General features: G+C 39.5%; 1 protein-coding gene across 2 annotated transcripts in view; it reads right to left on the reverse strand.

Annotated features, from left to right (window-relative positions):
• Positions 1–25,832, reverse strand: part of phf14 (PHD finger protein 14) — a 243,056-nt gene that overhangs the window by 160,043 nt on the left and 57,181 nt on the right. For both annotated transcript variants that reach the window (XM_068004010.1, XM_068004019.1), the window contains exons 5-7: positions 20,866–21,025; positions 17,993–18,104; positions 8,913–9,050 (exon numbers count right to left, since the gene is read on the reverse strand). In XM_068004010.1, the coding sequence (XP_067860111.1) occupies positions 8,913–9,050; positions 17,993–18,104; positions 20,866–21,025 (410 nt within the window). The remainder of the gene's footprint in view (positions 1–8,912; positions 9,051–17,992; positions 18,105–20,865; positions 21,026–25,832) is intronic.

Genomic DNA, 25,832 nt, shown 5'->3' on the forward strand with positions numbered 1-25,832 from the left:
TCCGCACCCATGAGGACGGCCTCAACCGGGATCTTGGGTTCATGTCACACTACACGTAACCCCACCAGCGAACAAATGTTATCTGTTTTTAATATAACGGGTCATTGACTGTCTTCCTTATCTCTCTCTCTCTCTTTTTTTTTTGGGGGGTTGTATATTCAGTGGCCTTTTAGGTGACACCTTTCTGTCTGCTCACTGTGATTGCCTTGGCAACGGGCAGTAATCACCAGGCTTTGTTCTGTGATCTTAAAATGCAAAGGATTCGAAATTGTCTTTTCCACACCGCCTGAGGAAGGGGAAAGCCCCCGAAAGCTTGTGGGATTAAAAATAAAATCGTTGGACTATAACTTGGTGTTGTAAAATTGTTTACAATTGAGACACTCCAGCTCAGAGTCACTGAGCTAGAGTGCAAGTTAGAGACACGTAAGGGAGAGCAATTTCTGGATAGTTTAGTCCAGAGTACAGTTGCATCTCAGAGGAAAGCACTGGTGCAGGAATGGGAGAGTGTTACTGTCAGTCAGCAGGGTAGGGGGAACCGAGGAGAGATAGAGAAGGAGGTCCCGCAGACACTGGTCCTGTCCAACAGGTACAACGTATTTCATACCTGTGAGGATGAGGGGAAAGACCGTGGAGAGAACATCCACAATGCTGACCTGGGCACTGTGGAGCAGAAGGCTGTCCAAAGAGGGGAGGAGAATAGATACATAGTAGTTATAGGGGATTCAATAATTAGGGGAATAGATCACTACCTTTAGCCATGATCGAGAGTCCCGATGGGTGTGTTGCCTACCTGGTGCCAGGGTATGAGATATCTCGATGCGGCTGGAAAGGAATTTGGAAAGGGAGGGGTAGATCCAGTTGTCATGGTCCATGTCAGGACGAATGACATAGGAAAGAACAGGGAGGATGTCCTCCTGAGGGAGTACTAGGAGACAGGGGCTAAATTAAAAGGCGGGACCTCGAAGGTAATAATCTCGGGATTATTAACCGAGCCATCTGAAATTTGGCATGGGGCAAATAGATTAGGAAAGTTAATATGTGGCTAAAGGATTGGTGTGGGAAAGAGGAGTTCCATTTCATGGGACACTGGCAGCAATACTGGAACAGGAAGGAGCTGTACCGCTGAGACCAAAGTCCTAGCTGAAAGGATAAATAGGCTGTAGAAAGGATTTTAAACCAATAAGCTGAGGTGGGGGGGGGGGGGGGGGGTGCTCAGACAGAAATAAAAATAACAAAGATGAAATAAAGGATGCGAGTGAAGTCCAGGTCATCAATGGTGTTAAAAGTAATATAAATACTTTTTTTTTAAACTCATTCATGGGATGTGGGTATCACTGGCAAGGCCAGCATTTATTGCCCATCCCTAATTGCCTGAGATGGTGGTGATGAGCCGCCTTCTTGAACCGCTGCAGTCCGTGTGATGAAGATTCTCCCACAGTGCTTTTAGGTAGGGAGTTCCAGGATTTTGACCCAGCGACGATGAAGGAACAGCGATATATTTCCAAGTCAGGATGGTGTTTGACTTGGAGGGGAATATGCAGGTGGTGGTATTCCCATGCGCCTGCTGCCCTTGTCCTTCTAGGTGGTAGAGGGGATACCAGTAAGGGTGAGCAGGCAGTAGAAACGCTATAGGTAGAATTGAGGAATGAAAATGTATGCAAGGCTTTGTTGGGAGTTGTTTATAGACCTCCAGATAGCAGTGATAAAGTAGCGGGATACATAAATGCAGAGATCAGCGAAGCTTGTTGCAAAAACAGAGTAGTTATAATGGGAGACTTTAATTTTCACATGGGGGAAGCAAAACAGCTCGTCACAAAAGCAGCGAATTTCTCGAGTGTATTTAGGACAGTTTTCTGGAACCGTATGTTCTTGAACCAACAGAACAGGCCATCTTAGATTTAGTAATGAGTAATAAGCCTGAACTAATCAATAAGCTAACGATAAGGGAACACCTAGCTAACAGTGATCATAATATGATAGAATTAGATATTAGGTTTGAGAGGGAGAATGGTGAGTCACGAACCAAGTTTCTAAATATAGGTAAGGCTGACATTGAAGGAATGAGGCAAAAATTGACCACAACAGACTGGGCAGAACTATTAACGGATAAAACTATGGATGAACAGTTGGGCATGCTCAAAAAAGTATTTGGTAGAATACAAGACCTGTGAACACCCCTAAAGAGCAAGAGCTCTACTTGTGTAATTAAACAACCTCGGTTAACAAGGGGATTGAGAGGTAGTTTAAAACTAAAAGATAGGGCTTATACGAAGGCAGAGAACAGAGAGATATAAAAGAACAGCAAAGGGATACAAAGAAAGTGGCAAGAGCTGCAAAAAGGAATGTGAGAAAAAGCTTGCGATGGTTATCAAGGACAACACTAAAGGTTTTTACAAATATATTAAGAGAAAGAGGGTGGCTAAGAGCAACATGGGCCCCTTAATGACAGACGCAGGTTATATTGTAATTGGAAATCAGGAAATAGCACTTACTAGACAGTTACTTTGTATCCACCTTCACAGTAGAGGGTGAGAATAAAATACCAGAGATACGAGGAAAACTAAAACTAAATCAAGGGGAGGAACTAACTAGATTCAATATAAGTTAAAAAATGGTGATGGAGAAGCTAATGAGATCAAAGATAGACAAATCTCCAGGACCTGATGGTTTCCATCCCAGGGTATTAAAATAAGTAGGTAAGAAAATTCTTGATGTGTTAGTCATGATTTTCCAAAACTCTCTCGATTCAGGAATTGTCTCCTTAGATTGGAAAACTGCCAATGTCATTCCATTATTTGAGAAGAGTAAGAGAGATAAACCAGGAAATTATAGGCATATTAATCTAATATTAGTTGTGGGGAAGTTTCTAGAATCTGTTATTAGGGACAGAGTGACTGAACATTTGGACAAATATGAGCTGATCAGAGAGAGCCAGCATGGATTTGTTACGGGTAGGTCATGTCTAATGATCCTAATTGAATTTTTTGAGGAGGTAACTAACATGGTAGATAAGGGAGTATCTATGGATGATACATATAGGGATTTCCAGAAGGCATTCAACAAGGTTCCACGTAAGAGACTGATAACAAAAATGAGAGCGCATGGAATTGGAGGCAACATATTGGCTTGGATAGAGAATTGGTTAGGAGATAACAGACAGAGAGTAAGGATAATGGGTATGTACTCAAATTGGCAGGGTGTAACTAGTGGTGTCCCCCAGGGATCTGTACTGGGGCCACAGCTTTTCACTATATTTATAAATGACTTGGATGAAGGAATAGAGAGCCGTATATCTAAGTTTGCTGATAACACTAAGTTAGGTGGCACACTAAATAATGTAGATGGGAGCAGAAAGTTACAAATGGACATTGATAGATTAAGTGAATGGGCAAAACTGTGGCAGATGAAGATCAATGTGGGAAAGTGTGAGGTCATCCACTTTGGACCTAAGAAAGATAGATCAGAGTATTTTCTAAATGGTGAGAAGCTAGGAAATGTGGATGAGCAGAGAGATTTAGGGGTCCAAGTACAGAAATCACAAAGCTAATAGTCATAGGAACAGGAGTAAGCCATTCAGCCCCTCGTGCCTGCTCCGCCATTTGATAAGATCATGGCTGATCTGTGATCTAGCTCCATATCCCTTTGGCCCATATCCCTTAATACCTTTGGTTGCCAAAAAGCTATCCATCTCACATTTAAATTTAGCAATTGAGCTAATACAACAAATAATTTAAAAGGCTAATGGAATGTTGGCCTTTATCTCAAAAGGGCTGGAATACAAAGGGGAGGAAGTTTTGTTACAGCTGTACAGATCTCTGGTTAGACCCCATCTGGAGTACTGCATTCAGTTCTGGGCATTGCACCTCAGGAAGGATATGTTGGCTTTGGAGGGGGTGCAGCACAGATTCACCAGAATGATACCGGGGCTAAAAGGGTTAAATTATGAGGACAGGTTGCACAGATGAGGTTCGTATTGCCTTGAATATAGAAGATTAAGGGGTGATCTAATTAAGGTGTTTAAGATGATTAAAGGATTTTATAGGGTAGATAGAGAGAAACTACTTCCTCCGGTGGGAGAGCCCAGATCAAATTAAGAGTTAGGTCATTCAGGGGTGATGTCAGAAAGCACTTCTTCACACAAAGAGTAGTGGAAATCTGGAACTCTCTCCCCCAAAAAGCTGTTGAGGCTAGGTCAATTGAAAATTTCAAAACTGAAATTGGTAAGATTTTTGTTAGGCAAGGGCATTAAGAGTCACGGAACCAAGGCGGTTAGATGGAGTTAGATCAGCCATTCAGATCCACCCCTGCCATAGTACTATACCAGCCCTAATCAAAGATGTATGATTTCTGCAGTACTGGTCAGCTGATTTGTGCTGGATTCATGACCATGGATGCCTGCACCTGAGAATTCGGAAGCAATGTAATAAATCCCCTCCACCAATGCAACTGGCGGAAACTCGCCTTTCGTGCCTGGAAGTGTGGCCAGTTTTGTGGGCAGAGACTGGTTCGGGCAAAGGGTTCAATAGATGGACTTTAAAAAAAAATCACAGATACTTGCACGTATTGTAGTTACGGCCGTAACTCACTTTTTAAAATTTCTGCATTCTTTTACGCTATTGACTTGGTTCAGCGCAGATTAAGCTCTTATCGGGGTGGAAATCGGGCAGATACACAGGAGTTTGGTGTTTTACAAATTACTGGTGCTTCCCAGTCTGGTAGCACTACTGTGGATACAGCGTCCCAGGTGTACAGTTGAATCTACCACCGCTATATTTACCATAGAAGTTTGTCACCACCGGCATTGCTTTTGTCAGCAGCAAATTTTTAATTTAGGTGCAATGGCCCTGCTGCTAGATGTAGCACATACTATCAAAGTCGGTAGCTTTCAGCCATGCCTCCAATAATGGTGTCACCAAGTAGTGTTGACATCTGAGGCAGAGGCAGCATATGGGCAATTATTTTAAAGTCAATCTTCGCTGCTATTTTCTTTAGTGCTGGTACCTTACCCAATAGCTGGGAAAGGACCCAGGCAGGTGGGTACTGAGTCAGCTGCTTGACCTGGTAGCAGTCATAATGTTTTGGTTCCCTCTTCCTCGCTACACACTGTAAAACCACTTCTAATATAAATGGAACAATCTGACTTTAGTGGACAGGAATCCAGCACAGGAAAGCCAATTTATGAATCAGTTCTACAATATAAATTGGCTTTTTGAAGTGAATTTGTATGGAGTGCTACTCTATTTGTGTGCATGTTGAAGCAGTCCTTTTCACCTGCCCTCTACCCATTATATTAAAAAGCTATCATGCACATTATCCCTATTTATACACTGGCTTCCTGAAATTATTCTATTTGAAAATCAATATTAATTGCTTCATAGTAAAGATGAGTGAACCACCCTCATTTCATAAATTTAGTTCAATTTGATGATTCAAACCCATTGAACTCTAAGCCAGATCTGAATTGCTGCAGTACAAGTAAAAAACTTCGCTTGGTTCCTTTTTTCCCTTTTGGAAATTTAATTTTTTGCTTAGGTTAGGGTTGGCATTTTTCAAAAATGGAAAATGTTACTAGAAATTCAAGCAAAGCAGAATTTTGGCTCAACACAATCAAACTTATCAAATACATTCAGCTGTACTTCAAATAAATTTATATTGTTCTTGAAGGGACAGCTGCTGAAATTTTATATGTATATTGCAATTTCTATACTTTCTAAAACATTTGCTTAACAAGGCTGCACAGTCAAATGGGGAAAGCAGATTGCATAACAGGTTATTAGTGAGTGATCACTACATAATGCATGAGTTACGAAATCAGCACTGTTTATAATTAATTTCCCCATTTTCTTTCATGTTTCTCCCACCTCCTTCCAATTCTTTCAATGCCATTTTGGAGGTTTTTTTTAAACCCCCTCTCTATGCATTGCCTAACAACTATTTCCATTTTTGTCTGATTACGTTCCTGTGAAGCACCTTGGGACACTTTACTATGTTAAATGACTTCTCATTGCTTTATTATGACGATCTTCCTATATCAACCACCAGTTTTCACCTTTTCAATAAGTCTGTTTGCTGGACATTTACCCATTAACTCCTGAAAGATATCAGCATTCCTGACTTTTGTCTGTTCTTTCCCCTGCCCCTTTTCATTTTGTCCTTAAGAGACTTGCTTTTCTTCCAGTTCCCAGTTGACGAATTTCTACATACAAAATATTAATCAGTCCTTGATGACAGACCTATTTATTTCTAGCATTTTCTGTTTTTATTTGAGATTTGTAGCATTTGCAGTTGTTTTCTTTTTATTTGTACCGTTTGATTTAGGAGCGCAAGAATCTCCTGGATGCCAGCTGACCCCCTTCCAACCTCACTCCTATCAGGATAAATGTTTGTCAGGTTTTCATTATCCCCTCCAACCTTCCCATTTTGGCTGCAAATGATATGCAGCAAGGGCCTCAGCTTCATTCCCCCTACATCCTTCCACAACGAGTTCCATACTTAACATTATGCTGATGTCTTGTTCTGATCCCTTTGTCTCCTTTGCTTTGGCTGTGCTCGCTATTTTGGCCAGAGATGGACCATTCATGAATGTGACCCATTGTTCTATCTGCACCCTTCATGATCTTTCTGGAATCCTGACTCTGGCCTCTTGTTTCATTCAATCTTTACATCAAATTCACCACTGCAGTACAATCTACTCCTCTTAATTCAAATTATCTGATTAATTCAATGTTTAGGCACTAAGTTCCACTTTGCTGTTATTTATGTTGTTTAATTCAAATTATTGGATATCTCAAAAATTTTAATGCAAATAAATAACTGAATTATCAGCAACAGACTGTATCAGCCATCCTGTCTCTTCACCCCGCTGCCTCACCCACTTTCTCTATCTCCCTTGACCATTTACTACATCTTTTATTCATTCTTGGGATGTAGGCATTGCCAGCAAGGCTGGCATTTATTGCCCATCCCTAGTACAACTGAGTGGCTTGCTAGGCCACTTCAGAGAGCAGTTAAGAATCAAATAAGGTGTGGAACTGGAGACACATATAGGTCAGACTGTGCAGGGACAGCAGGTTTCTATTCCTAAAGGACATTTTTATGACAATTCGACAGCTTTGTGGTCAAATTCTCTGGATTGTTAGTCCGGGCCTCTGGATTACTAGTCCAGTAACATAACCACTACACTGCCATACCCATATAGTCAGGAGACATAAAAGAATTTCACCCCATCAGTTTGGGGATTTGACCCCAGGTCCCAGAGATGAAAGGCTAGTGCCTACCATTACATGACTCAGTACCCTCAAGTGGTCAATGTTATTAAAACATGGGAGACACCACAACTGAGCCTAATCCTGTCCTCACCAGATATTAACATACATGTGCTTTTCGGCAGACATCACTGGATTAGCAAGCAAGAACTGGAGCTCTGACTGATTTGAAGCCCAGCAACATTGAGGCTTACAACAGTACTCCCATCTTGCCCAGCCTGAAATCACCTGACTCCATTCAGTCCAAGGATAAAGCCTTTCTGTTCTGCAAGATTCAGTATTTAAACAGCAGCAATTTACTCAATGAGCGATTGGATTTGCCACAGTTTTATCTGTATCTTGTTAACCACATGAAAATTAAAACATTTTTATGTCTCATTTTAAGTTGGCTTTGGTAATTGTATTATTAAATAAAATTCAAGAGTGCCCAGCAAAAGAAAGTAGTTTTTATGAAGTCTATGAAAATATCAGTAACTGTAATCACACTATTTAATAAAGTTATATAGAACATGAATGAGGTGAAGAGAGCAATGTATGGATTTTGAAGTTGTAAATCAGAATCCTTTAATGTCAGACTGAGGTCCATGTAGCCACATTGTGTTCTCAACATTAAAGTTTGTGCAGCTTAAAACTCAAGCGGAAGAAACATTTCTACATATGGCAGCATATATAGTTTATCCCAAGTCCAACGATGAACCACTGTTTGCAATTTGATGGAATAAAATTTGGAAAATGTTATTCTTCATGAGGTCAGCTATCCTCCAAAAAAAAAATCAAATGTGGCTTTTTCTTAGCATTGATGTAATGATTTGCTGAATGTTATTGATGCAGAGCAGATAGTTTGGCTGCTACCCTATACAATTAGAGGCGCACACACACAAAGGAAACATCATTTCAACATCAAGTCCTATACAGAGTCCCACTAAAAATAAGCTCTTATGTGCATGTAGATATCCTGCTTCATGCACTGAAGTGGTCTTGACTACTTAACAGTATGAAAAATGGGCTAGTGAATGCATTCAAATTAAATTGCACACGTCAAAGAGCAGTCTATAAAACAGAAAGTCATTCACTGTTGAATTTCAAGAGTCTTTGAATTGACTTTATATTAAAAAATTGTTACTAAACACACACCTATTCCAATTTTAAAGTGCCCTTCAACACATATAAGTTAATACTTATAATACATAATTTGCTAGTGACATTAAATGGAAAAAAATTAGATCAACTGCAATGGGTGCTTTTAATATCTTTTATCCGGCGATAAGCATAGTTGATAGTAACTGAAACAAGGGTATTAGCCCATAATTTTCGATCAGTCCCTCTTTTACTCAAATTAAATTTTAAAACTAACAGAAGTGCTTCGCTTACCCATGTTAATTACATGTAGAAAAACGGATGCTCCCTCAACCTTCTATTTCTTTATTCAGACCTTAAGCCATTTTGTCTTGATAGTCCCCGATGAGTAGGTTGATGAAATATGTAGCTGCTTCATAAATCTCTTTAAAATGTCATTTATTTAAATGCAGTTAACACAGAAAAACCTATTATCTGGGAAGCGAGTTATCATGCAGGCTTTTATTCACCACTATTCAAGAAAGGAGAGGGGAAAGCAGGAAGCAGAAGGAGTTGGAAATGTGGGTTCACCTCTTCAGCAGCTGCTTCGGAAAGTAGCCCTTCTCTCTGAGCACAGGTCACATGGAAATATGCTCTGCACATACCAGCGTCACAACTTATGCATACTCCAGTTCGGGCAAACCGTATGTCTTCACATAAACTGCACTCCTGAATGAGCAAGAGAAGAAAATCAGCAGGGAAATCTTCACATGGTAATTCTATCTGAGAAACCAAAGAATGAATGATATATTACCTGTAGGGTTTTAATTTTTGGAATGATATATATCCTCTAAGCATTGTAGTATAGTCTAGCTTGAAAGATTCTGGGGAAATCATGTGCCAAGCATGCACAGGAAAATACTGTCATAATTTGGTGGATGGGAGCCCATGTACAACACACGTGCTATCACATATAAATGCTCTAAGACCTGTGCCATTGTGCCAGACGTAAAGCTAAAATAAAACTAACCACTTAACAGCAAGCACACCCCCCACCCCAACTATACCTCCGCGGGGTCTAAGGAAACAGATGCATAGGATTCTAGTGTGTGGAGGATACAGGTCAATAAAGTCCATACAAGTTAGATAATGGCCAGAATTTGCTCTGAAAATAACAGCGAGCCTGACAGTGCTCACCGTTATTTCAGTGCAAATGGTAGAGCAACTTTCGGTGACCGCACATGCGCAGTTAATGTGAAAATCTCTCCACCAGATGCTCTGCTCCTCCCCAAGCTGCACGTGAAGGACATCTCGCCAGCTGACTCGCCGTTCAGATGAATGGAACAGCATGAAGTTCCTGCATGGCCCTGATGGATACAAAGTAATCTCGCCAAAAAAAGGTACATCAAGTTATTTAAGTCTAAGCACACTTTTAATGGCGTGGTAAATCTTAATGATTGCCAAACACCCTTTCTGGCACTGAAAATTAACTTTTACAATTGCGGAGTGTCATTCCTTCAGATTTTAATTGTTGTCGGTCTTTTTTAAAAAAACAATTTTAAAATTTTTATTTTTTTTAAAAACTTTTTCTTTGTCTCTTAATTTAATATTTCTTACCCTCTCTTTATTTCACTTTTTGTACCTGGTTTGGCATTGAATTCACTATTATAACTGACACTTCCTGGTTCCATGGTTTATTAACATGCTTCAATCTGATTGGTTATGGGGATAGACAGTTGCTTGCCCCGTTTGCACAGGTCCCTGATGCCCAGGAAAGGTCACCGCGTTGGATTGAGGACCCAATGAGAGGAACTTGCCGTGCAAACGCCCATAAAAAGTCTACGGGCAAGCGCAAGTCTAACAAACGGCAGGCGCCATTCATTCGCCGCTTAGAGCAAAATCCGGCCCATTGTGTCTTTATTCTGCATTGTCCATATGCTGTAGGAGTAAAAGAAAGTATAGTGAAACCTGTAAATTACGGACAGCTTAGGGACTGGCATTAGCCGTCCTTTTTTTGCAGTTGATCTTACTTTCAAAACGGTCACTGCATGTACTATAAAAATTTTCTGTAGAATGGGGAGTTCTTTACCCAGCATTCATAGCAACAGAGAAAACGCTCTATCCCTGAAATAGAGCCGTGCAAGCATTCAATTCCAGAGATAAGAGCGGTTTCTCTGTTACTGTGCATGCTGGGTAAAGAACTCCCCAGTGGCAACAATGTAGAACACATTCAACTATCCATTTGGCTATCCACTGTTTTTACTCACCAGTTTGCCTGAATTTCTACCGGAGAGATACAATAACTTGGAATTCTGCGAGCACCTACATACTGAAAATGATATTCTAGTTTGGATGTGTGTGAGAATATGATGAACCAAGTGAAACTAGATAGTGACCTTAGGTTAAAAACTCAGTTAAGTCCTAAAGACCACCATGTCTGATTGCTAAATCAAATATTGCTAATCTATAATAAGAGCTCGTTAAGAGCCAAAGTCAGTATTAAAACTGTACAGTTCACATGTACAAAATAAACACGTGTGTTCAAAGGAATTCGGCAGAACTAAATCAAGGTCCCAATTGCACACCTGTGAATTTACAAAAAGATGCATAGAACAGGGAAATAAGCAGTGGGAGTATAAATGAACATAACACAGAAGAGAGATCCAAGGGTACAGTTGGATAGCTCATTGGAACCAATAGCACAATGTGTGACAGCAGTAAAGAAGCCAATGAAGAAATCAACCTAGTTGAATTTTTTGAGAAGGTCACTAACGTGGTAAATAAGGGAATGTCTATGGATGCTCTTTATATGGGTTTTCAGAAGGCATTCGATAAGGTTCCACACAAGAGGCGGTTAGCAAAAATGAAAGCGCATGGAATTGAAGGCAACCTTTTCACATGGGTAGAAAATTGGTTAGAGGGTAGGAGACAGAGAGTCGGGATAATGGGTACGTACTCCAATTGGCAGGATATGACTAGTGGTGCCCCCAGGGATCTGTACTGGGGCTTCAGCTTTTCACCATATTTATCAATGACTTAGATGAAGGAACGGAGCAGTTTAATGAAAAAAAAGAGAAACTTGCATTTATGTACTACCATTCACGACCTCATGACGTTCCAAAGCACATTGCAGCCAATGGAGTACTTCTGAAGTGTAGTCACTGTTGTAATGTAGTAAATGCAGCAGCCAATTTGCGCACAGCAAGGTCCCACAAACAGCAATGAGATAAATGACCAGATAATCGATTTTTTGGTGTTGGTTGAGGGATAGATATTGGCCAGGACACAGGAGAGAACTCCCCTACTCTGGGAGGGCAGACGGGACCTCGGTTTAACATCTCATCCAAAAAACAGCACCTCTGACTGTGCAGCACTCCCTCAATACTTCACTGGCAGTGTCAGCCTGGATTATGTGCTCAAGTCTCTGGAGTGGGACTTGAACCCACAACCTTCTGACTCAGAGGCAGGAGCGCTATCAACTGAGCCGTGGCTGACACCTTATATCAAAGTTTGCTAACGACATCAAGTTAGGTGGCACAGTAAGTAGTTTAGATGGGAGTGGAAAGTTACAAAGGGGCATTGATAGATTAAGTGAATGGGCAAAACTGTGGCAGATGGAGTTCAATGTGGGGAAGTGCAAGGTCATCCACTTTGGACCTAAGAAAGATAGATCAAAATATTTTCTAAATGGTGAGAAGCTAGGAACTGTGGAGGAGCAGAGAGATTTAGGGGTCCATGTACAGAAATCATCACTAAAAACTATCTGTCTTCACAGTAGAAGACAATAATAATATACCAATAATAGTAGAAAATCAAGGGGCAAAGGGGAGGGAGGAACTAAAAACAATCACTATCTCTAGAGAAAAAGTACTAGGTAAACTAATTGGTCTAAAGGCTGACAAGACCCCTGGACCGGATGGCTTGCATCTAAGGGTCTTAAAGGAAGTGACTACAGATAGTGGATGCATTGGTTGTAATCTTCCAGAATTCAATAGATTCTGGAAAGGTCCCAGCAGATTGGAAAACCACAAACGTAACACCCCTATTCAAGAAGGGAGTAAGACAGAAAGCAGGTAACTATAGACCAGTTAGCCTAACATCTGTCACGGGAAAATGCTAGAATCCATTATTAAGGAAGTAGTAGCAGGATATTTGGAGACTCATAATAAAACCATGTTGACTCTCCTTGATTGTATGAAGGGGAAGTCATGTCTGACAAATTTATTAGAGTTCTTCGAGGAAGGAACGGGCAGAGTGAATAAAGGGGAACCAATGGAGGCAGTATATTTGGATTTCCAAAAGGCATTCGATAAGGTGTCACATAAAAGATTACTGCACAAAATAAGAGCTCATGGTGTTGGGGGTAATATACTGGCATGGATAGAGGATTGGCTAACTAACAGAAAACAAAGAGTCGGGATAAAAGGGTCATTTTCAAAATGGCAATCTGTAACTAGTGGGGTGCCGCAGGGCTCAGTGCTGGGGCCTCAACTATTTACAATATATATCAATGACTTGGATGAAGGAACAGAGTGTCTTGTGGCCAAATTTGCTGATGATACAAAGATAGCTGGAAAAGCAAGTTACGATAAGGACACAAAGTGTCTGCAAAGGGATATTGACAGGTTAAGCGAATGGGCAAAAATTTGGCAGATGGAATATAATGTGGGAAAATGTGAAGTCATCCACGTTGGAAGGAAAAATAAAAAAGCAAAATATTATTTGAATGGCAAAATCCTACAAAATGCTGCGGTACAGAGGGATCTGGGTGTTCTCGTACATGAAACACAAAAAGTCAACATGCAGGTGCAGTAGGTAATCCGGAAGGCAAACGGAATATTGGCCTTTATTTCTAGGGGGATGGAGTATAAAAGCAGGGAAGTCATGCTACAACTGTACAGGGTGCTGGTGAGACCACACCTGGAGTACTGCGTACAGTTCTGGTGCCCTTATTTAAGGAAGGACATACTTGCATTGGAGGCAGTTCAGAGAAGGTTCACTCGGTTGATTCCGGGTATGGAAGGGTTGCCTTATGAGGAAAGATTGAACAGGTTGGGTCTATACTCATTGGAGTTTAGAAGAATGAGAGGAGATCTTATTGAAACATACAAGATTCTGAGGAGACTCGATAGGGTAGATGCTGAGACGATGTTACCCCTCATGGGGGAATCTAAAACTAGGGGGCATAGTCTCAGAATAAGGGGTCGCCCATTTAAGACGGAAATGAGGAGGAATTTCTTCTCCCAGAGGATCGTGAATCTTTGGAATTCTTTACCCCAAAAAGCTGTGGAGGCTGAATCATTGAATACATTCAAGTCTGAGTTAGACAAATTTTTGATCGGCAAGGGAGTCAAAGGATATGGGGAAAAGGCGGGAAAGTGGAGATGAGGTAAAAATCAGATCAGCCATGATCTCATTGAATGGCGGAGCAGGCTCGAGGGGCCGAATGGCCTACTCCTGCTCCTATCTCTTATGGTCTTGTGGACAAGTACAAATAAATAATTAAAAATGCTAATGGAATGTTGGCTTTTATCTCAAGGGGCTGGAATATGAAGGGGTGAAAGTTATGCTGCAGTTGTACAAAGCTCCAGTTAGAGTACTACGTTCAGTTCTGGGCACCGCACCTCAGGAAGGATAGATTGGCCTTGAAGAGTGTACAGCACAGATTCACCAGAATGATATCTGGTTAGAGGATTAAATTATGAGGACAGGTTGCATAGACTAGGTTTGTATTCCATAGAGGATTAAGAGGTGATCTAATTGAGATGTTTAAGATGATCGAATGATATGATAGGATAGATAGAGAGAAACTATTTCCTCTGGTGGAGGAATCCAGAACAAGGGAGCATAACCTTAAGATTAGAGCCAGGCTGCACTTCTTCATGCAATAGGTAGTGAAAATCTGGAACTCTCTCCCTCCAAAAAGCTGTTGAGGCTAGGTCAATTGCAAATTTCAAAACTGTGGTAGATTTGTGTTAGGCAAGGGTATTAAGGGATATGGAGCCATGGCGGGTGAATGGAGTTAAAATACAGAGCAGCCATTGTAAATCTAATTCTAATTGAATGGCAGAGCAGGCTCGAGGGGCTGAATGGCCTACTCCTGTTCCTACATTTCTAAGATCTTAGCGTGTACAGCTACAGGGATGGACCGTAAGTTCTGAGGTAACAGTAAACTTCTACGTGCTTCTAATGCTTCAGCCTGGAGTTACCGTGTACAATTCTGGTCACTCTGTTTACGCTGTTTTTCCAGGATTTCCACAGCTTTTCCGCCATACTGTGGATGAATGGGAGAACCCCGACAGAAATTCACCCCCTTCATATCTTAAGCTACCAACTGAAGAGGAACAAAAATTAAAAAGAACATATTATTTAAAATTGGAGATTGGACCAGTACTGAATCTTTGCACAGAGTGTGAAGTAGCTATAGAGCAGAAAAGTGCTGGATACAAAACAGCTTTCTTGGATAAAACTTTAGCAGTGAAGTTGTGGGAATTCCATACAAGGTCGGAGCGAATTGTGAGAACAAGAAAATTATTAGAAGAAGGACGAAGGATGGAGCCAGAAGAGGCAAGAGGTGGTAGCTATTGATTAGACTTTGAGAGAAATTAAGAAACTGCCTTTGAAGAACTGAAAGGAACAAGATTTTGAATGATACATAGATTCAGGCGTTCCACTGAGAGCGCGATGAGCAATGACAGCATGTGATCTGAAGAAAGTCGATGTATGTAAAATGGAATTAGTACAAGAGTAGCCAGGGGTTGGATGATGAGTTGAGGTCATTGATATGAAGAAAAAACAAACTGAGCTAATGGAAAATGAGTCAGAAAATAAGCCATCAATTACACCAGAGATAATGTGATTTGAGAGGAAACTAGACAGCCACGAACATAGCTTTAGTGAGAGACTATATCGTAGAATCTGTATCATAAAAGGGCCATTGTGCAGTCAATGTTAGCTCTTCAACTGAAACGATCTACTCTAATCCAATTTCCCTTCCATTACCCGTTACTCTTTTATATTTTTCCTTTGTAAATATTTAATCAGTTCCTTTTTAAACCATGGTATAACCTCTACCTCAATTGCTATTTGTGGTAGAGCATTCCATGTTCTAAGAATACTCTGTGTGAAAAAAATTTCCCCTTCATTCTTTTAATGATAATCTATAATAACCACTTGTTATTGCTTCACCAACCAGTAGAAACAATCTTTCACTATTTATCCCCTCAAAACCTGTCATAATTTTGAAAACCCCTGTTAAATCCACCCCCCCACCCCCGCCTTAACGTTCTCTGATCCAGTAAAAAAGTCACAATTTATCCGGTTTTTCCTCACATCTATGATCTCTCATTCCTCATTATTCTAGTGAATCTTCACTGTACCCTTTCAGTGGCTGGAAAATCCTTTCTATAAGGAGGTGCCCAGAACTGCATTCAATATTCTAGCTCTGGCCTAACCCATGTATTTTACAAATGCAATATTACTTCCTTTTATATTTATAACCTATGTATAAAACCCACAATCCCATTTGCCTTTTAATGGGTTTTGCTACTTGCACTCCCAACATTAACGATCTATATATTTGCACTCTCTATTCCTCCACTCTGAAAAGCCTTACAATTTAGGCTATAATTCACGCCCTGTTCTTTTTCCCAAAATGTACTACTTCACATTTCTCTGTGTGGAATGCATCTGCCACCTATCTTTCCCACTTTGCTAACCTTCTATGTCTCTGAACTTTTCCTGACAGCTTGCCATGCCCCTAACTTGGGGCTTCGGCAAACTTCAATATTATGTCTCTTCTGCCAGTGTCCAAATAATTTATATAAAATGAAAGCAAGAGAGGTTCCAAGCACAGATTCCCATGATGCATCACTATCCATATCCTGACAATAGGGATAAATGGAATGTACTCTGATCGGCGAGATGTTACTAGTGGCGTTCCCCTGTGATCTGTACTGGGGCCTCAGCTATTCACCATATTTATCAATGACTTGGATGAAGGAATAGAGAGTTGTATATCCAAGTTTGCAGATACAACTAAATTAGGAGGCACAGTAAGTTGTGTATATGGGAGCAGGAAGTTGCAAAGGGACACAGACAGATTAAGTGAGTGGGCAAAACTGTGGCAGATGGAGTTCAATGTGGAAAAGTATGAGGTCTTTCACTCTGCATCCAAGAATAACAAATCGGAATATGTTCTAAATGGGCAGAGACTACAAACTGCGGAGGAGCAAATGGATTTGGATGTCAATGTACATAATACACTAAAAGCTAATGCACAGGTATAAAAAGTATTCAAAAAGGCTAATGGAATGTTGGCCTGCATCTCAAGGGGGCTGGAAATAAAGGGGAAGAAATTATGCTTCAGATGTACACCTGGAGTAACTGCATTCAGTTTTGGGGACTGTACCTCAGGTAGGATTTATTGGCCTTGGAAGAGGTACAGCACAGATTCACCAGAATTATACCATGGCTTAAAGGGTTAAATTATGAGGTTTCTACAACGGTTGCTTCAACGTGGCTTGTATTCGCCTGAGTTTAGAAGATTGAAGGGTGATCTAATTAAAGTTTTTATGATGATAATGGAATTCTATAGGGTAGATACAGAGAAACTATTTTCTCTGGTGGGGGAATCCAGAGCAAGGGGGCACAATCTTAAAATTAGAGCTAGGCCATTTCAGGTCAAATCAGGAAGCATTTTTTTACACAAAGGGTAATGGAAGTCTGGAACTCTCTCCCCCAAAAGGCTGATGAGGCTAGGTCAACTGAAATTTTCAGGACTAAGATTGATAGATTTTTGTTAGGTAAGGTAAGGGTATCAAAAGATATGGATCAAATGCAGGTAAAGTTAAGGTACAGATCAGCCATGATCTGATTGAATGGCTTAAGGAGCCAAATAGCCTAGTCCTGTTCCTATGGAGCTTTCTCGATTGCCTGTGAAAGTCGGGGGGGGGGGAATGGTTTTAATGGTATGTGTAGGTTGCACCATGTTGGGATGGGATAGGTTTGATTTACGACTCCTCTTGTCTTGTACTTCTTTCATATGTTTGCATTCCCTTTAATGCCGTGGCACTGATTTTGTAATGGCAGCAAAGTAGAAATGTCAGAGATTGAGCAGGTGCTTGCAGCTACTGCATCATTGGATGTGGCTCTAAATATTGCAAGGACATTTCCAGACCCTGCCATGACTATCCGAACAAGGCATCGCATCCAATAACCACTGTTGATCCTCCCACTTGGAATACTTCAACAGTGTTAGGCTGAGGAGTAGGGGCACCAAGGGGAAGCACAGGCATAAGGTTTATAACACAAGCAACTTTAAATAGCAGTCAATAAAGAGAAATCTCTCTTCCTCATTTGTACGGACAGAGATTTGTTCTAAGATAAGACCATTAGTGTGCTGTACTACCAGTTTAATCCAAATTTTCCAGTGTTATATTCTTGTAACTGCATATTTTATGCAAAATACCTAGTCACATATTTGATTATGCCTATATAGGTAAAACTTAGTGGAAATTTCTGGTGAATGTCCAAGGCCTTTTTTAAAATTGTTAATTTTAGTAACTTTTAGATCTACTTGTTATCTCCTTTTTTTCCTCATAATCCTCTTACCAGATGCTCAAAAAAAATTAAGAACATTTTCATTGACACACACAAATACAGACTCTTACCTTGGCACCATATTTTGAATAGTTCATTTCTGTAAGAGTAACAGGACGAAGTTTGTCTATATCGCCAAATGCCACACCAGGGACATAAAGGGCACAAACAACGTGGACCCACCTAAAGAGAAAATGCACAGGAGACTACAAGCATTACTTGAGCTTAAAGTAAACCTACAGTTTGGCCAAACTGGATGTATCATGTTCAAAAACATGCACAAAAATACTAAAACAATGAACAAGATGTACAAGACAGCCAGTGTAATCCAATAAAATCCAATAATCAGAATAAAATAAGTTACACGTATATGTGCTTTCAGTTACATGAACTCCTTCTAAAAGAATAATAATCAATCTCGGCTGGTATGATCTCAATGCTTTTTTGTTTGGGAAAGGGAAATAGTCCAGGCTTCTCTCTCCTGATGCAACAACCCCTGATAATGCACCTGTAGACAATGGGTGAAGATAAGGTTTGGCTTAGCATAATGTTCCCGGCACCATCAAAGATCACATGTGAATGGCCCCTTGGGCAAGTTACTGGCAGGCAACAAGCACCTGTGCAATCATACTGCAGCAATGAACCAACAGTCTTAGGAGAGGAAGGAAGAGAAGGAAGAAAAGAAAATGAGAGAATATTTGTAATAGTATTGTTTCACTGCCATTTACCAATTTAATATTCAACATGCAACAAATATATAATTTCAATCGCTTAAAATCCAGATTTTCAAAAGCCCGTCAATAATGACAACTATTTACAGTTTATTAAACTGAGCATAGCTTTGTAAACATAATTCTAACAAATAAATTTTAATGGATTTTGATTTTAGCTTGCAAGTTTGAGCCACTGAAAAAAGTTTTAGTATATCATTCACATGAGTTCTCACAGATCTGATTGCCATGTTATTACCTTGTATAGTATCTTTTTCTTAAACATTACAGCACATTAGCCAAATAAGATTATGATCTATTATGTATCTACTTATGGTTGCACATAGCAATTTCCCATTTTAAAGCAAACTGCACCAAGTCCTATTGAAGCTGAAATTAGTTCAGACAACTTCATGTCATATATTTGTAAAATACATTGGGAGTTTCCATATTGTGAAAATTCCACTTGGATTCCATTTATTGGTGTAACCTTTGGAATTCAGTAAATATCAAATAGGTTACACAGTTAATTAAACCAATTAAGTTGGAAGGAAAGGTTTTCTATTGATATTCTACTACGGTCACAATTTTTGCAACTTAGGCTAACATTTCTTTATGAAGGTTTTAGACATCTTCAGTGCTAATTACAACTGTTTTCCTCTTCATTAGATTTATTATACATGCATCTAAACCTATAATCAGGATAAATTAGGTAATTAAACAATAAATTACCTAATTGTCTTCACATTTTGCTTTTAGCAATTGTGACAAGTATTGATAGAACATTGTGAAAATATATGCCAGTTTTTAAATTGTTGGTAACACACGTCCTAAGCTATTCATACAATTCCAATTTAATGGCAAACTGTGAATAGATCAACAATGGCATGTGCATTCTTTATTTAACAGGTTACTTAATGTAATCCTTTGCCATCTAATTTTGTATAGAAACTAGGGTTGCCAACCCTCCTGGATTGTCCCGGAGTCTCCCAGAATGACAGATTATTCTCCCGGGCACTGCTGCGAAAAACCTGGAGAAAATAAGGAAGAAGAGTTGATGGGCAGTGCCAGTACACCAATGAGATGAGGTGGAGCCTTGACGGGTAGGTGTGGTGGCCAAATGGCACATGGCAGGGGTGGGCATCCATTAACAGGTTAGGCTGCGTTCCAGCTTTTGAGAGCACTGTAGGCAGTAAAGTTTGACTACAGCTGTAGTCATTTTAGGCAAGTACTTGTGATAACTTTTCTATTCCGATCAGTTCCTTTTTCCATTTGCCACCCCCTTTCACTGTATCTTTTTTTTAAGTCTGTAGCCTACCTCTTAGGGAACTATCAGGTCTTTTTAGTTGCCAACCAATCTGGGCCATCTCTAGGAACAGAGGATTGATCTCCCAGGCACTGCTGCCAGCAACCCGGGAGAAAAGTACTTCGCATTCGCACCTGTGTATTTTCATTAGAGCCTGCATCTTAAAATCCGGAAGTGCTAGTGATAGAGCTGTTAGATAGTTCCATGATAAATTATTTTAATAGGTATGTTTTTCAATTAACTTGACTTTTTGACATAAGTTCATCAGAAGTTTAATGCTTCAATGTATACATTAACATTATTTTGAGGAGTTCTAGCTTCAAACCCCTTTGCAGCTGAGGGATCGAATTGAAAGGGGATGTTTTAATGAGTCGGGGGCGGGGGGGGGGGGGGGGGGGGAAGGAGGTTATGCAGGGAGTTTCGGAGGGGCCCTGAACGTTCTTGGTGCTAAGGCCCCAAGAATTTTTAATAAAGCTCTGCCGGTAAGTACATACTGAATGGCTAACAGTGGATAGGGATTTCTGATAAAAGCGGTAGCCAGCTCGGGAAAGTTCCGGACATGGCGAAACAGAGTACAAGGGTCTCCTCTTGGATGGATCAGTTAGAGGAAAGTGTTTAGCATGTGTAATCTAACTTTGTAAGATAAATGCAATAACAGTTGCAAACTATAGGCAATATGTGGTCTGATGTCACATGTCACCCTGTCAAACTTCCAGGATTACGTCCAACCAGAGTTGGCAACCCTAATGTAAATGTATGACCAATGGAGTATTCTTCTACTCTGGGCATCACAAACAACAACGCTGCTTATGTTGACATTCTACGCACCATATTCAACCAGCCTACATTCTAAACCTGTCAACTACTCCCTAGGACTTTTAAGATAAAGCTTTCCTTTATTGAAGAAATAAATACTGGTGAAACGAACCTTCCAGCATCTGTCTCTTTAAAAATTCCATCCACGTTGGGACACAACTCACAACTGGGTGTCGCTCCACATTTACATGCATCACAGAACCAGGGTTCTGTGGAGTTTTCAGAGGAGGAACTCATAATGGAGTCACTTTCCCCATCGACACCATAGCAACCTGCCGAAAAAGAGAAAAAAATCTGGTGAGATACCAAAACTTCACCTCAAGAATTTGCCTCTTGTGCCATTACACTAGATGAATGTTATATACAATTCACAGCACTGGCTGGAGATTTTTTTTTAAATACAAGCACAAAACATCTTCACCCTTGTACCTTATAAAGACTTCAGCTACTTGCATTCTGAAACTGAAAATAAGTTATCTCAGAACTGAAGCAAGTGCCAATGACAACAGACAAATTTTTTGAAAATGCATCAAATAAATTGTTCAAATTTTCCAGGCAACTGACACAAAAATAACATTTTCGATGATGGTGTAGAATTAATATCACTAAAGACCACTAAATTACATTTGCAATTCATGGATTAAAACAAAATACAAAGCCTTGTTATCTACCCAAGTACTTAAAAAAAACAACTTGCAATCTTAAAATACTGAACTCAAATATGGATTCTGTAGAAAACAGAATGTTATTAATTCATTATTAAAATGATTAAACTGACAACATAGTATGCCTCATGTTGCCGTAATAAACTCATAGCTTATATTTCATGACATTGATCTTTCAAAAGTTTTTACTGAAAAAGTGTGTTACAGCACAAGTACCAAAAATTAAACTATATTAGTAGATCTCCCATGAAGTTGCTCATGGTGAGTCAGAGGATCCGCTGTCTTGAAATAGGGGTGTATATGCCATGTAGGTAATAACATCAGAGCCACCGATTTACAGTAAATTTGAATAATTCAAATTCTGTTTTTTAAATTATATCCTGGAATTTTTTACTAGTGCTCCCAGGATTGAATTATTCAACTCTGTCCATTATTCTGTAAAAATTGCATGAGTGACTATTCATACTTTATATATACCTTTACCCATGCATTTAATTTTACTATTTTTAAATACACAGTCAGGATGCACCGATTAGTTGGGAGGCAGATATCTCATATCACTGGAGAGAGGGAGTGGGATTTAGCTGCACTTGGGAGCTGTCCTCCGTTTTGGCCTTTTCTTGTTCAGTGCTTTATTATATTCTTATACTGGGAAATGTGCATTTTAGTAGCCAGAACATAACAAAATATCAAAAGAAATAAAGGCCATTCAGTCCATTAACTGTATCCCTTCCAAAATGCAATCTGTTTTATCATGGATTCTATTCAATTAATTTCATGTCCCGAGCAAAGATTCTGCAAAGTTTCTCCTGCCTGCCCTCCTCTATCTCATAGGAACATAGGAACAGGAGTAGGCCATTCAGCCCCTCGTGCCTGCTCCGCCATTTGATAAGATCATGGCTGATCTGTGATCTAACTCCATATACCTGCCTTACGCCCACATCCCTTAATATCTTTGGTTGCCAAAAAGCTATCTATCTCAGGTTTAAATTTAGCAATTGAGCTAGTATCAACTGCCGTTTGCAGAAGAGAGTTCCAAACTTCTACCACCCTTTGTGTGTAGAAATGTTTTCTAATCTCACTCCCGCAAAAGGTATCAAGCAAAATCCCAGGATATCTATTATAATACACAAAATGAGATCCATGTTGAAGTTAAACAAAATTTTTTTTTGTATCATACTTTAACACGAAAGCAAAACTATCTACAGACACCTTGTTCCAAACTAAAAGTGCAAATTAAAATATAAAACTATTTTGTTCACTTTTAAAGAATGGACATTAATAATAAGCTTAAACAGGATCTCTGGACTCTTGAACATACTAGTCAATGAAATGTTAGTAAAGGAATTTTTAAAAATTACAATTCTGCAATTGTTCAGAAAGCAACTCAGCTGTGATGACAAAATCTTAATTGGTGGATCTCACTAATACACACTTTCAAGCAAAACCATTTCTGCAGCAATTATATTCTGAAGATAACACTGGTAGAAAATGCTGAAATGTCAGCAAAGTGATCAGTTTTGAACTTCATCACAATAGTTGCTTTAGCAACAATTAAAGAATTGTAAGTGGTTGGTTTCTAGCTTTTCTTCCTATTTGCATATTTTTGTTAACAGATTTCACTGCAGTAAATAAAAGAAATTTAATTACTATATCTCGCATTTAAATATTCCAGTAAGCTTCAATATCCTTTTTCAACATCTTAAACACTCAGCACATAATAGAAAAATTTATAATGCAGCACATGTAAATGGGAGTTAAAAGACTGTACTCCAATCATATTCAGGTAGCATTTGCAAACGATTCTATCTTCACTCTCATGGATTTTTACAATCTCTGAACCTCTTTGATTCAATTACAACCATGTATCTCTGTCCAAACATCATTTCTAATGTCCTGTGGAATTGCACACAGCAAGTGAGAGAATATGGTCTTTCTCTTACCCATTTCGATTGTCTTGGTGTTACTGTTTCTCTCCTCTTCTGCTTTGGTCTCTTCTATTATAATGATTTCCTTAACTCTTCTTTTTGCTTCTCTCTGCTATCTGTCTTTTCCTTCTTTCCTTTCAGGTGGGAGGTGGTGGGCAGCACGGTGTATTGTGGCATGGAAAGGAGCCTCTGATGGTTGCAAGCTGCATTTTCCAGTTTGGGTTGCATGGAAATGCGCTCTTCAGTGGCTCCCTTCTTCTCCCTCCCCCCACCCCCTTGTTCCCATCACGTCTCTCACACCTGTGCATTCCCACTACCCCTTCCCTTGCTACTAGCCGCTCAATCCTATCATTACAACTACCTCTTCCCCTTTGAACTACCCTGTTCAATCCATTATCTACCCCTCCTCTTACTCACCTCATCCTTAACCCTCTGTTCATTCCCCTCATTCCCATTTGCTCCACCAAGAGGGGGCGCAAGAGGTCAAAGTTCACCTCACCTTTACCCAGTTTCCCTCCCCCACTCAACTGCATCCATCTCCTTCAAATAGGCATTTAGTTGCTTACAAAATTGAACTAGTTTTTTTTGTCAAAAAGAAACTTTTTTTTTAAAGGAGTAGGCAAAACAATGCCTGCCTTCCCCTTCCCTCCCTGTCTCAGGTGTCAATAATTAGAATATTTACAATTTGTTAACTGTCAACAAAACAACAGATCATGAAAGGCTGTTTGCTTCAAAATTAACAAAAAAAAATGAAGTTAAATTTTGATGAGGAAAACACCACTGCCAGCGATTTCCGGGGGGGTTGTTCTGCTCTCCTATACTTCGGCAAATCAGGGAACCCTGTGGAAATTGCACCCCTCTCCCTCAGCTTAGTATGCTTTCTGAAGTTTATAGAACCCAAGTACTACAACGGGCATGTAGCCAGTCATTTCTTTCTCTCTTTCTCTCTTATACAAACACATTTTTTTTTTTTAAATTCAATATAAACTTTACTTGGATAAAGCTTTTGAAATTTGTCCTCTAGCTTTTCTTAGAATAATTGAGAAAAGACAGAAATTGATAGAAATTAAAGAAAATTATTCCAGCAGTTCAGCCGATGGAATGTACTGATGCATCCTAGGAAATTGGGAACATTATATATGCCCAGAGTGCACAATCTGTCTTCAGCTAATAAAATCACAGTGTTCACCAAAAATATCAAGTCCAAGCTCAGACTTTTTGGAGATGCTGAGGCCTTCAAGTAAAAACTTTAATGAAGGCATTGAGACACAAAAATAACTAAGTAGATAAATTTAATCATGGTATTGTGAAATAGGATTTTTAAAAAGTTTTATTTAAAAGCTTATTGGAACTTTCAGTTACCGAGAAAAAAATGGTTCACAGAATGCTTTCTGGGAAGAAGTTTAGGTGATTTACAGGGAAAAGATAATACAGCAGCAATATGACAGGGAGTCGTGATAGGCAAGTCATAAAATCAGCATTGAAACTCCTATTAGGGTGCCACCTACAGTCATCCAGGGAAATGTAACATGTAAGTGTGGGCATTTTGTCATGGGACTCTCCAGTGAAAATGCTTGCATAGAAGTTTTCAATACATTATATTTTAATAGATTAATAGCAAATGCTCGTGATGACACCTAAGGTCAGTTTATGATTATTTTGTATATAAAATGGTGACACAGTTAGAAGAGATTTCAGACACTTACTCCATAAAGACATCTGGTGGCCAGAGCCCACAACTACTTCATGCCAGTTGTAACAGCAATTTACAATGGGAAATGCTTAAAGAAAAGCATGGCGAGAAATCATGACAACATGGACTAAGATCTGTGGACATAAAGTGTGCGTCCTACACAGGATTTTAAAGATAACTAGGCAAACTCCCATGGCAGTGCACACTGGTCAAGGCCAAATGTAGTCTTCAGGCAGTGGGGTTACAGGGCAGGGGATAATTGGAGCATGGCACATCGGCATCATTCTCTATTTTAAGCACATTCATTCTCTCTTTATTTTTATATAATATTGATATATTATTTAGAGTTAAACACCAAAACTTTAGGCAATTTGGAAAGCAGAGAAGTGGAGTTTCTCTGCAGTTTACGCTAAGGAGCTGGGAGACCCAGAAATAAGGTGTTACAATGCCATAACTGGTGGGAAGGTGTAATTACAGTGTGTCAAGTTTGCATATTATTTTCTATTATAAATGTGGACATCGGAATTTATAATGAAAAAGGGATACAAAATTGTGACAAAACCTTGAGCTGTAGACAGAAGTGTGCGCAATTTAAGATATTTAATATATTATATAGATGTTGCACAATATTGACCAGACACATATTTCAATAATCAACTATGTATGATCGCTTTATAAGCCTGCAGTATTGCTTTCATAATCATACTCTGGTGTGAAGATAATTATGAACAACATCAAGTAGCATCAAAACTATTTACAATGATTGCTAACCAAATCCCAAAACAGACACTAA

Source organism: Heptranchias perlo, chromosome 2, assembly GCF_035084215.1.
Source record: "Heptranchias perlo isolate sHepPer1 chromosome 2, sHepPer1.hap1, whole genome shotgun sequence".
NCBI classification, from domain to species: Eukaryota; Metazoa; Chordata; class Chondrichthyes; order Hexanchiformes; family Hexanchidae; genus Heptranchias; species Heptranchias perlo.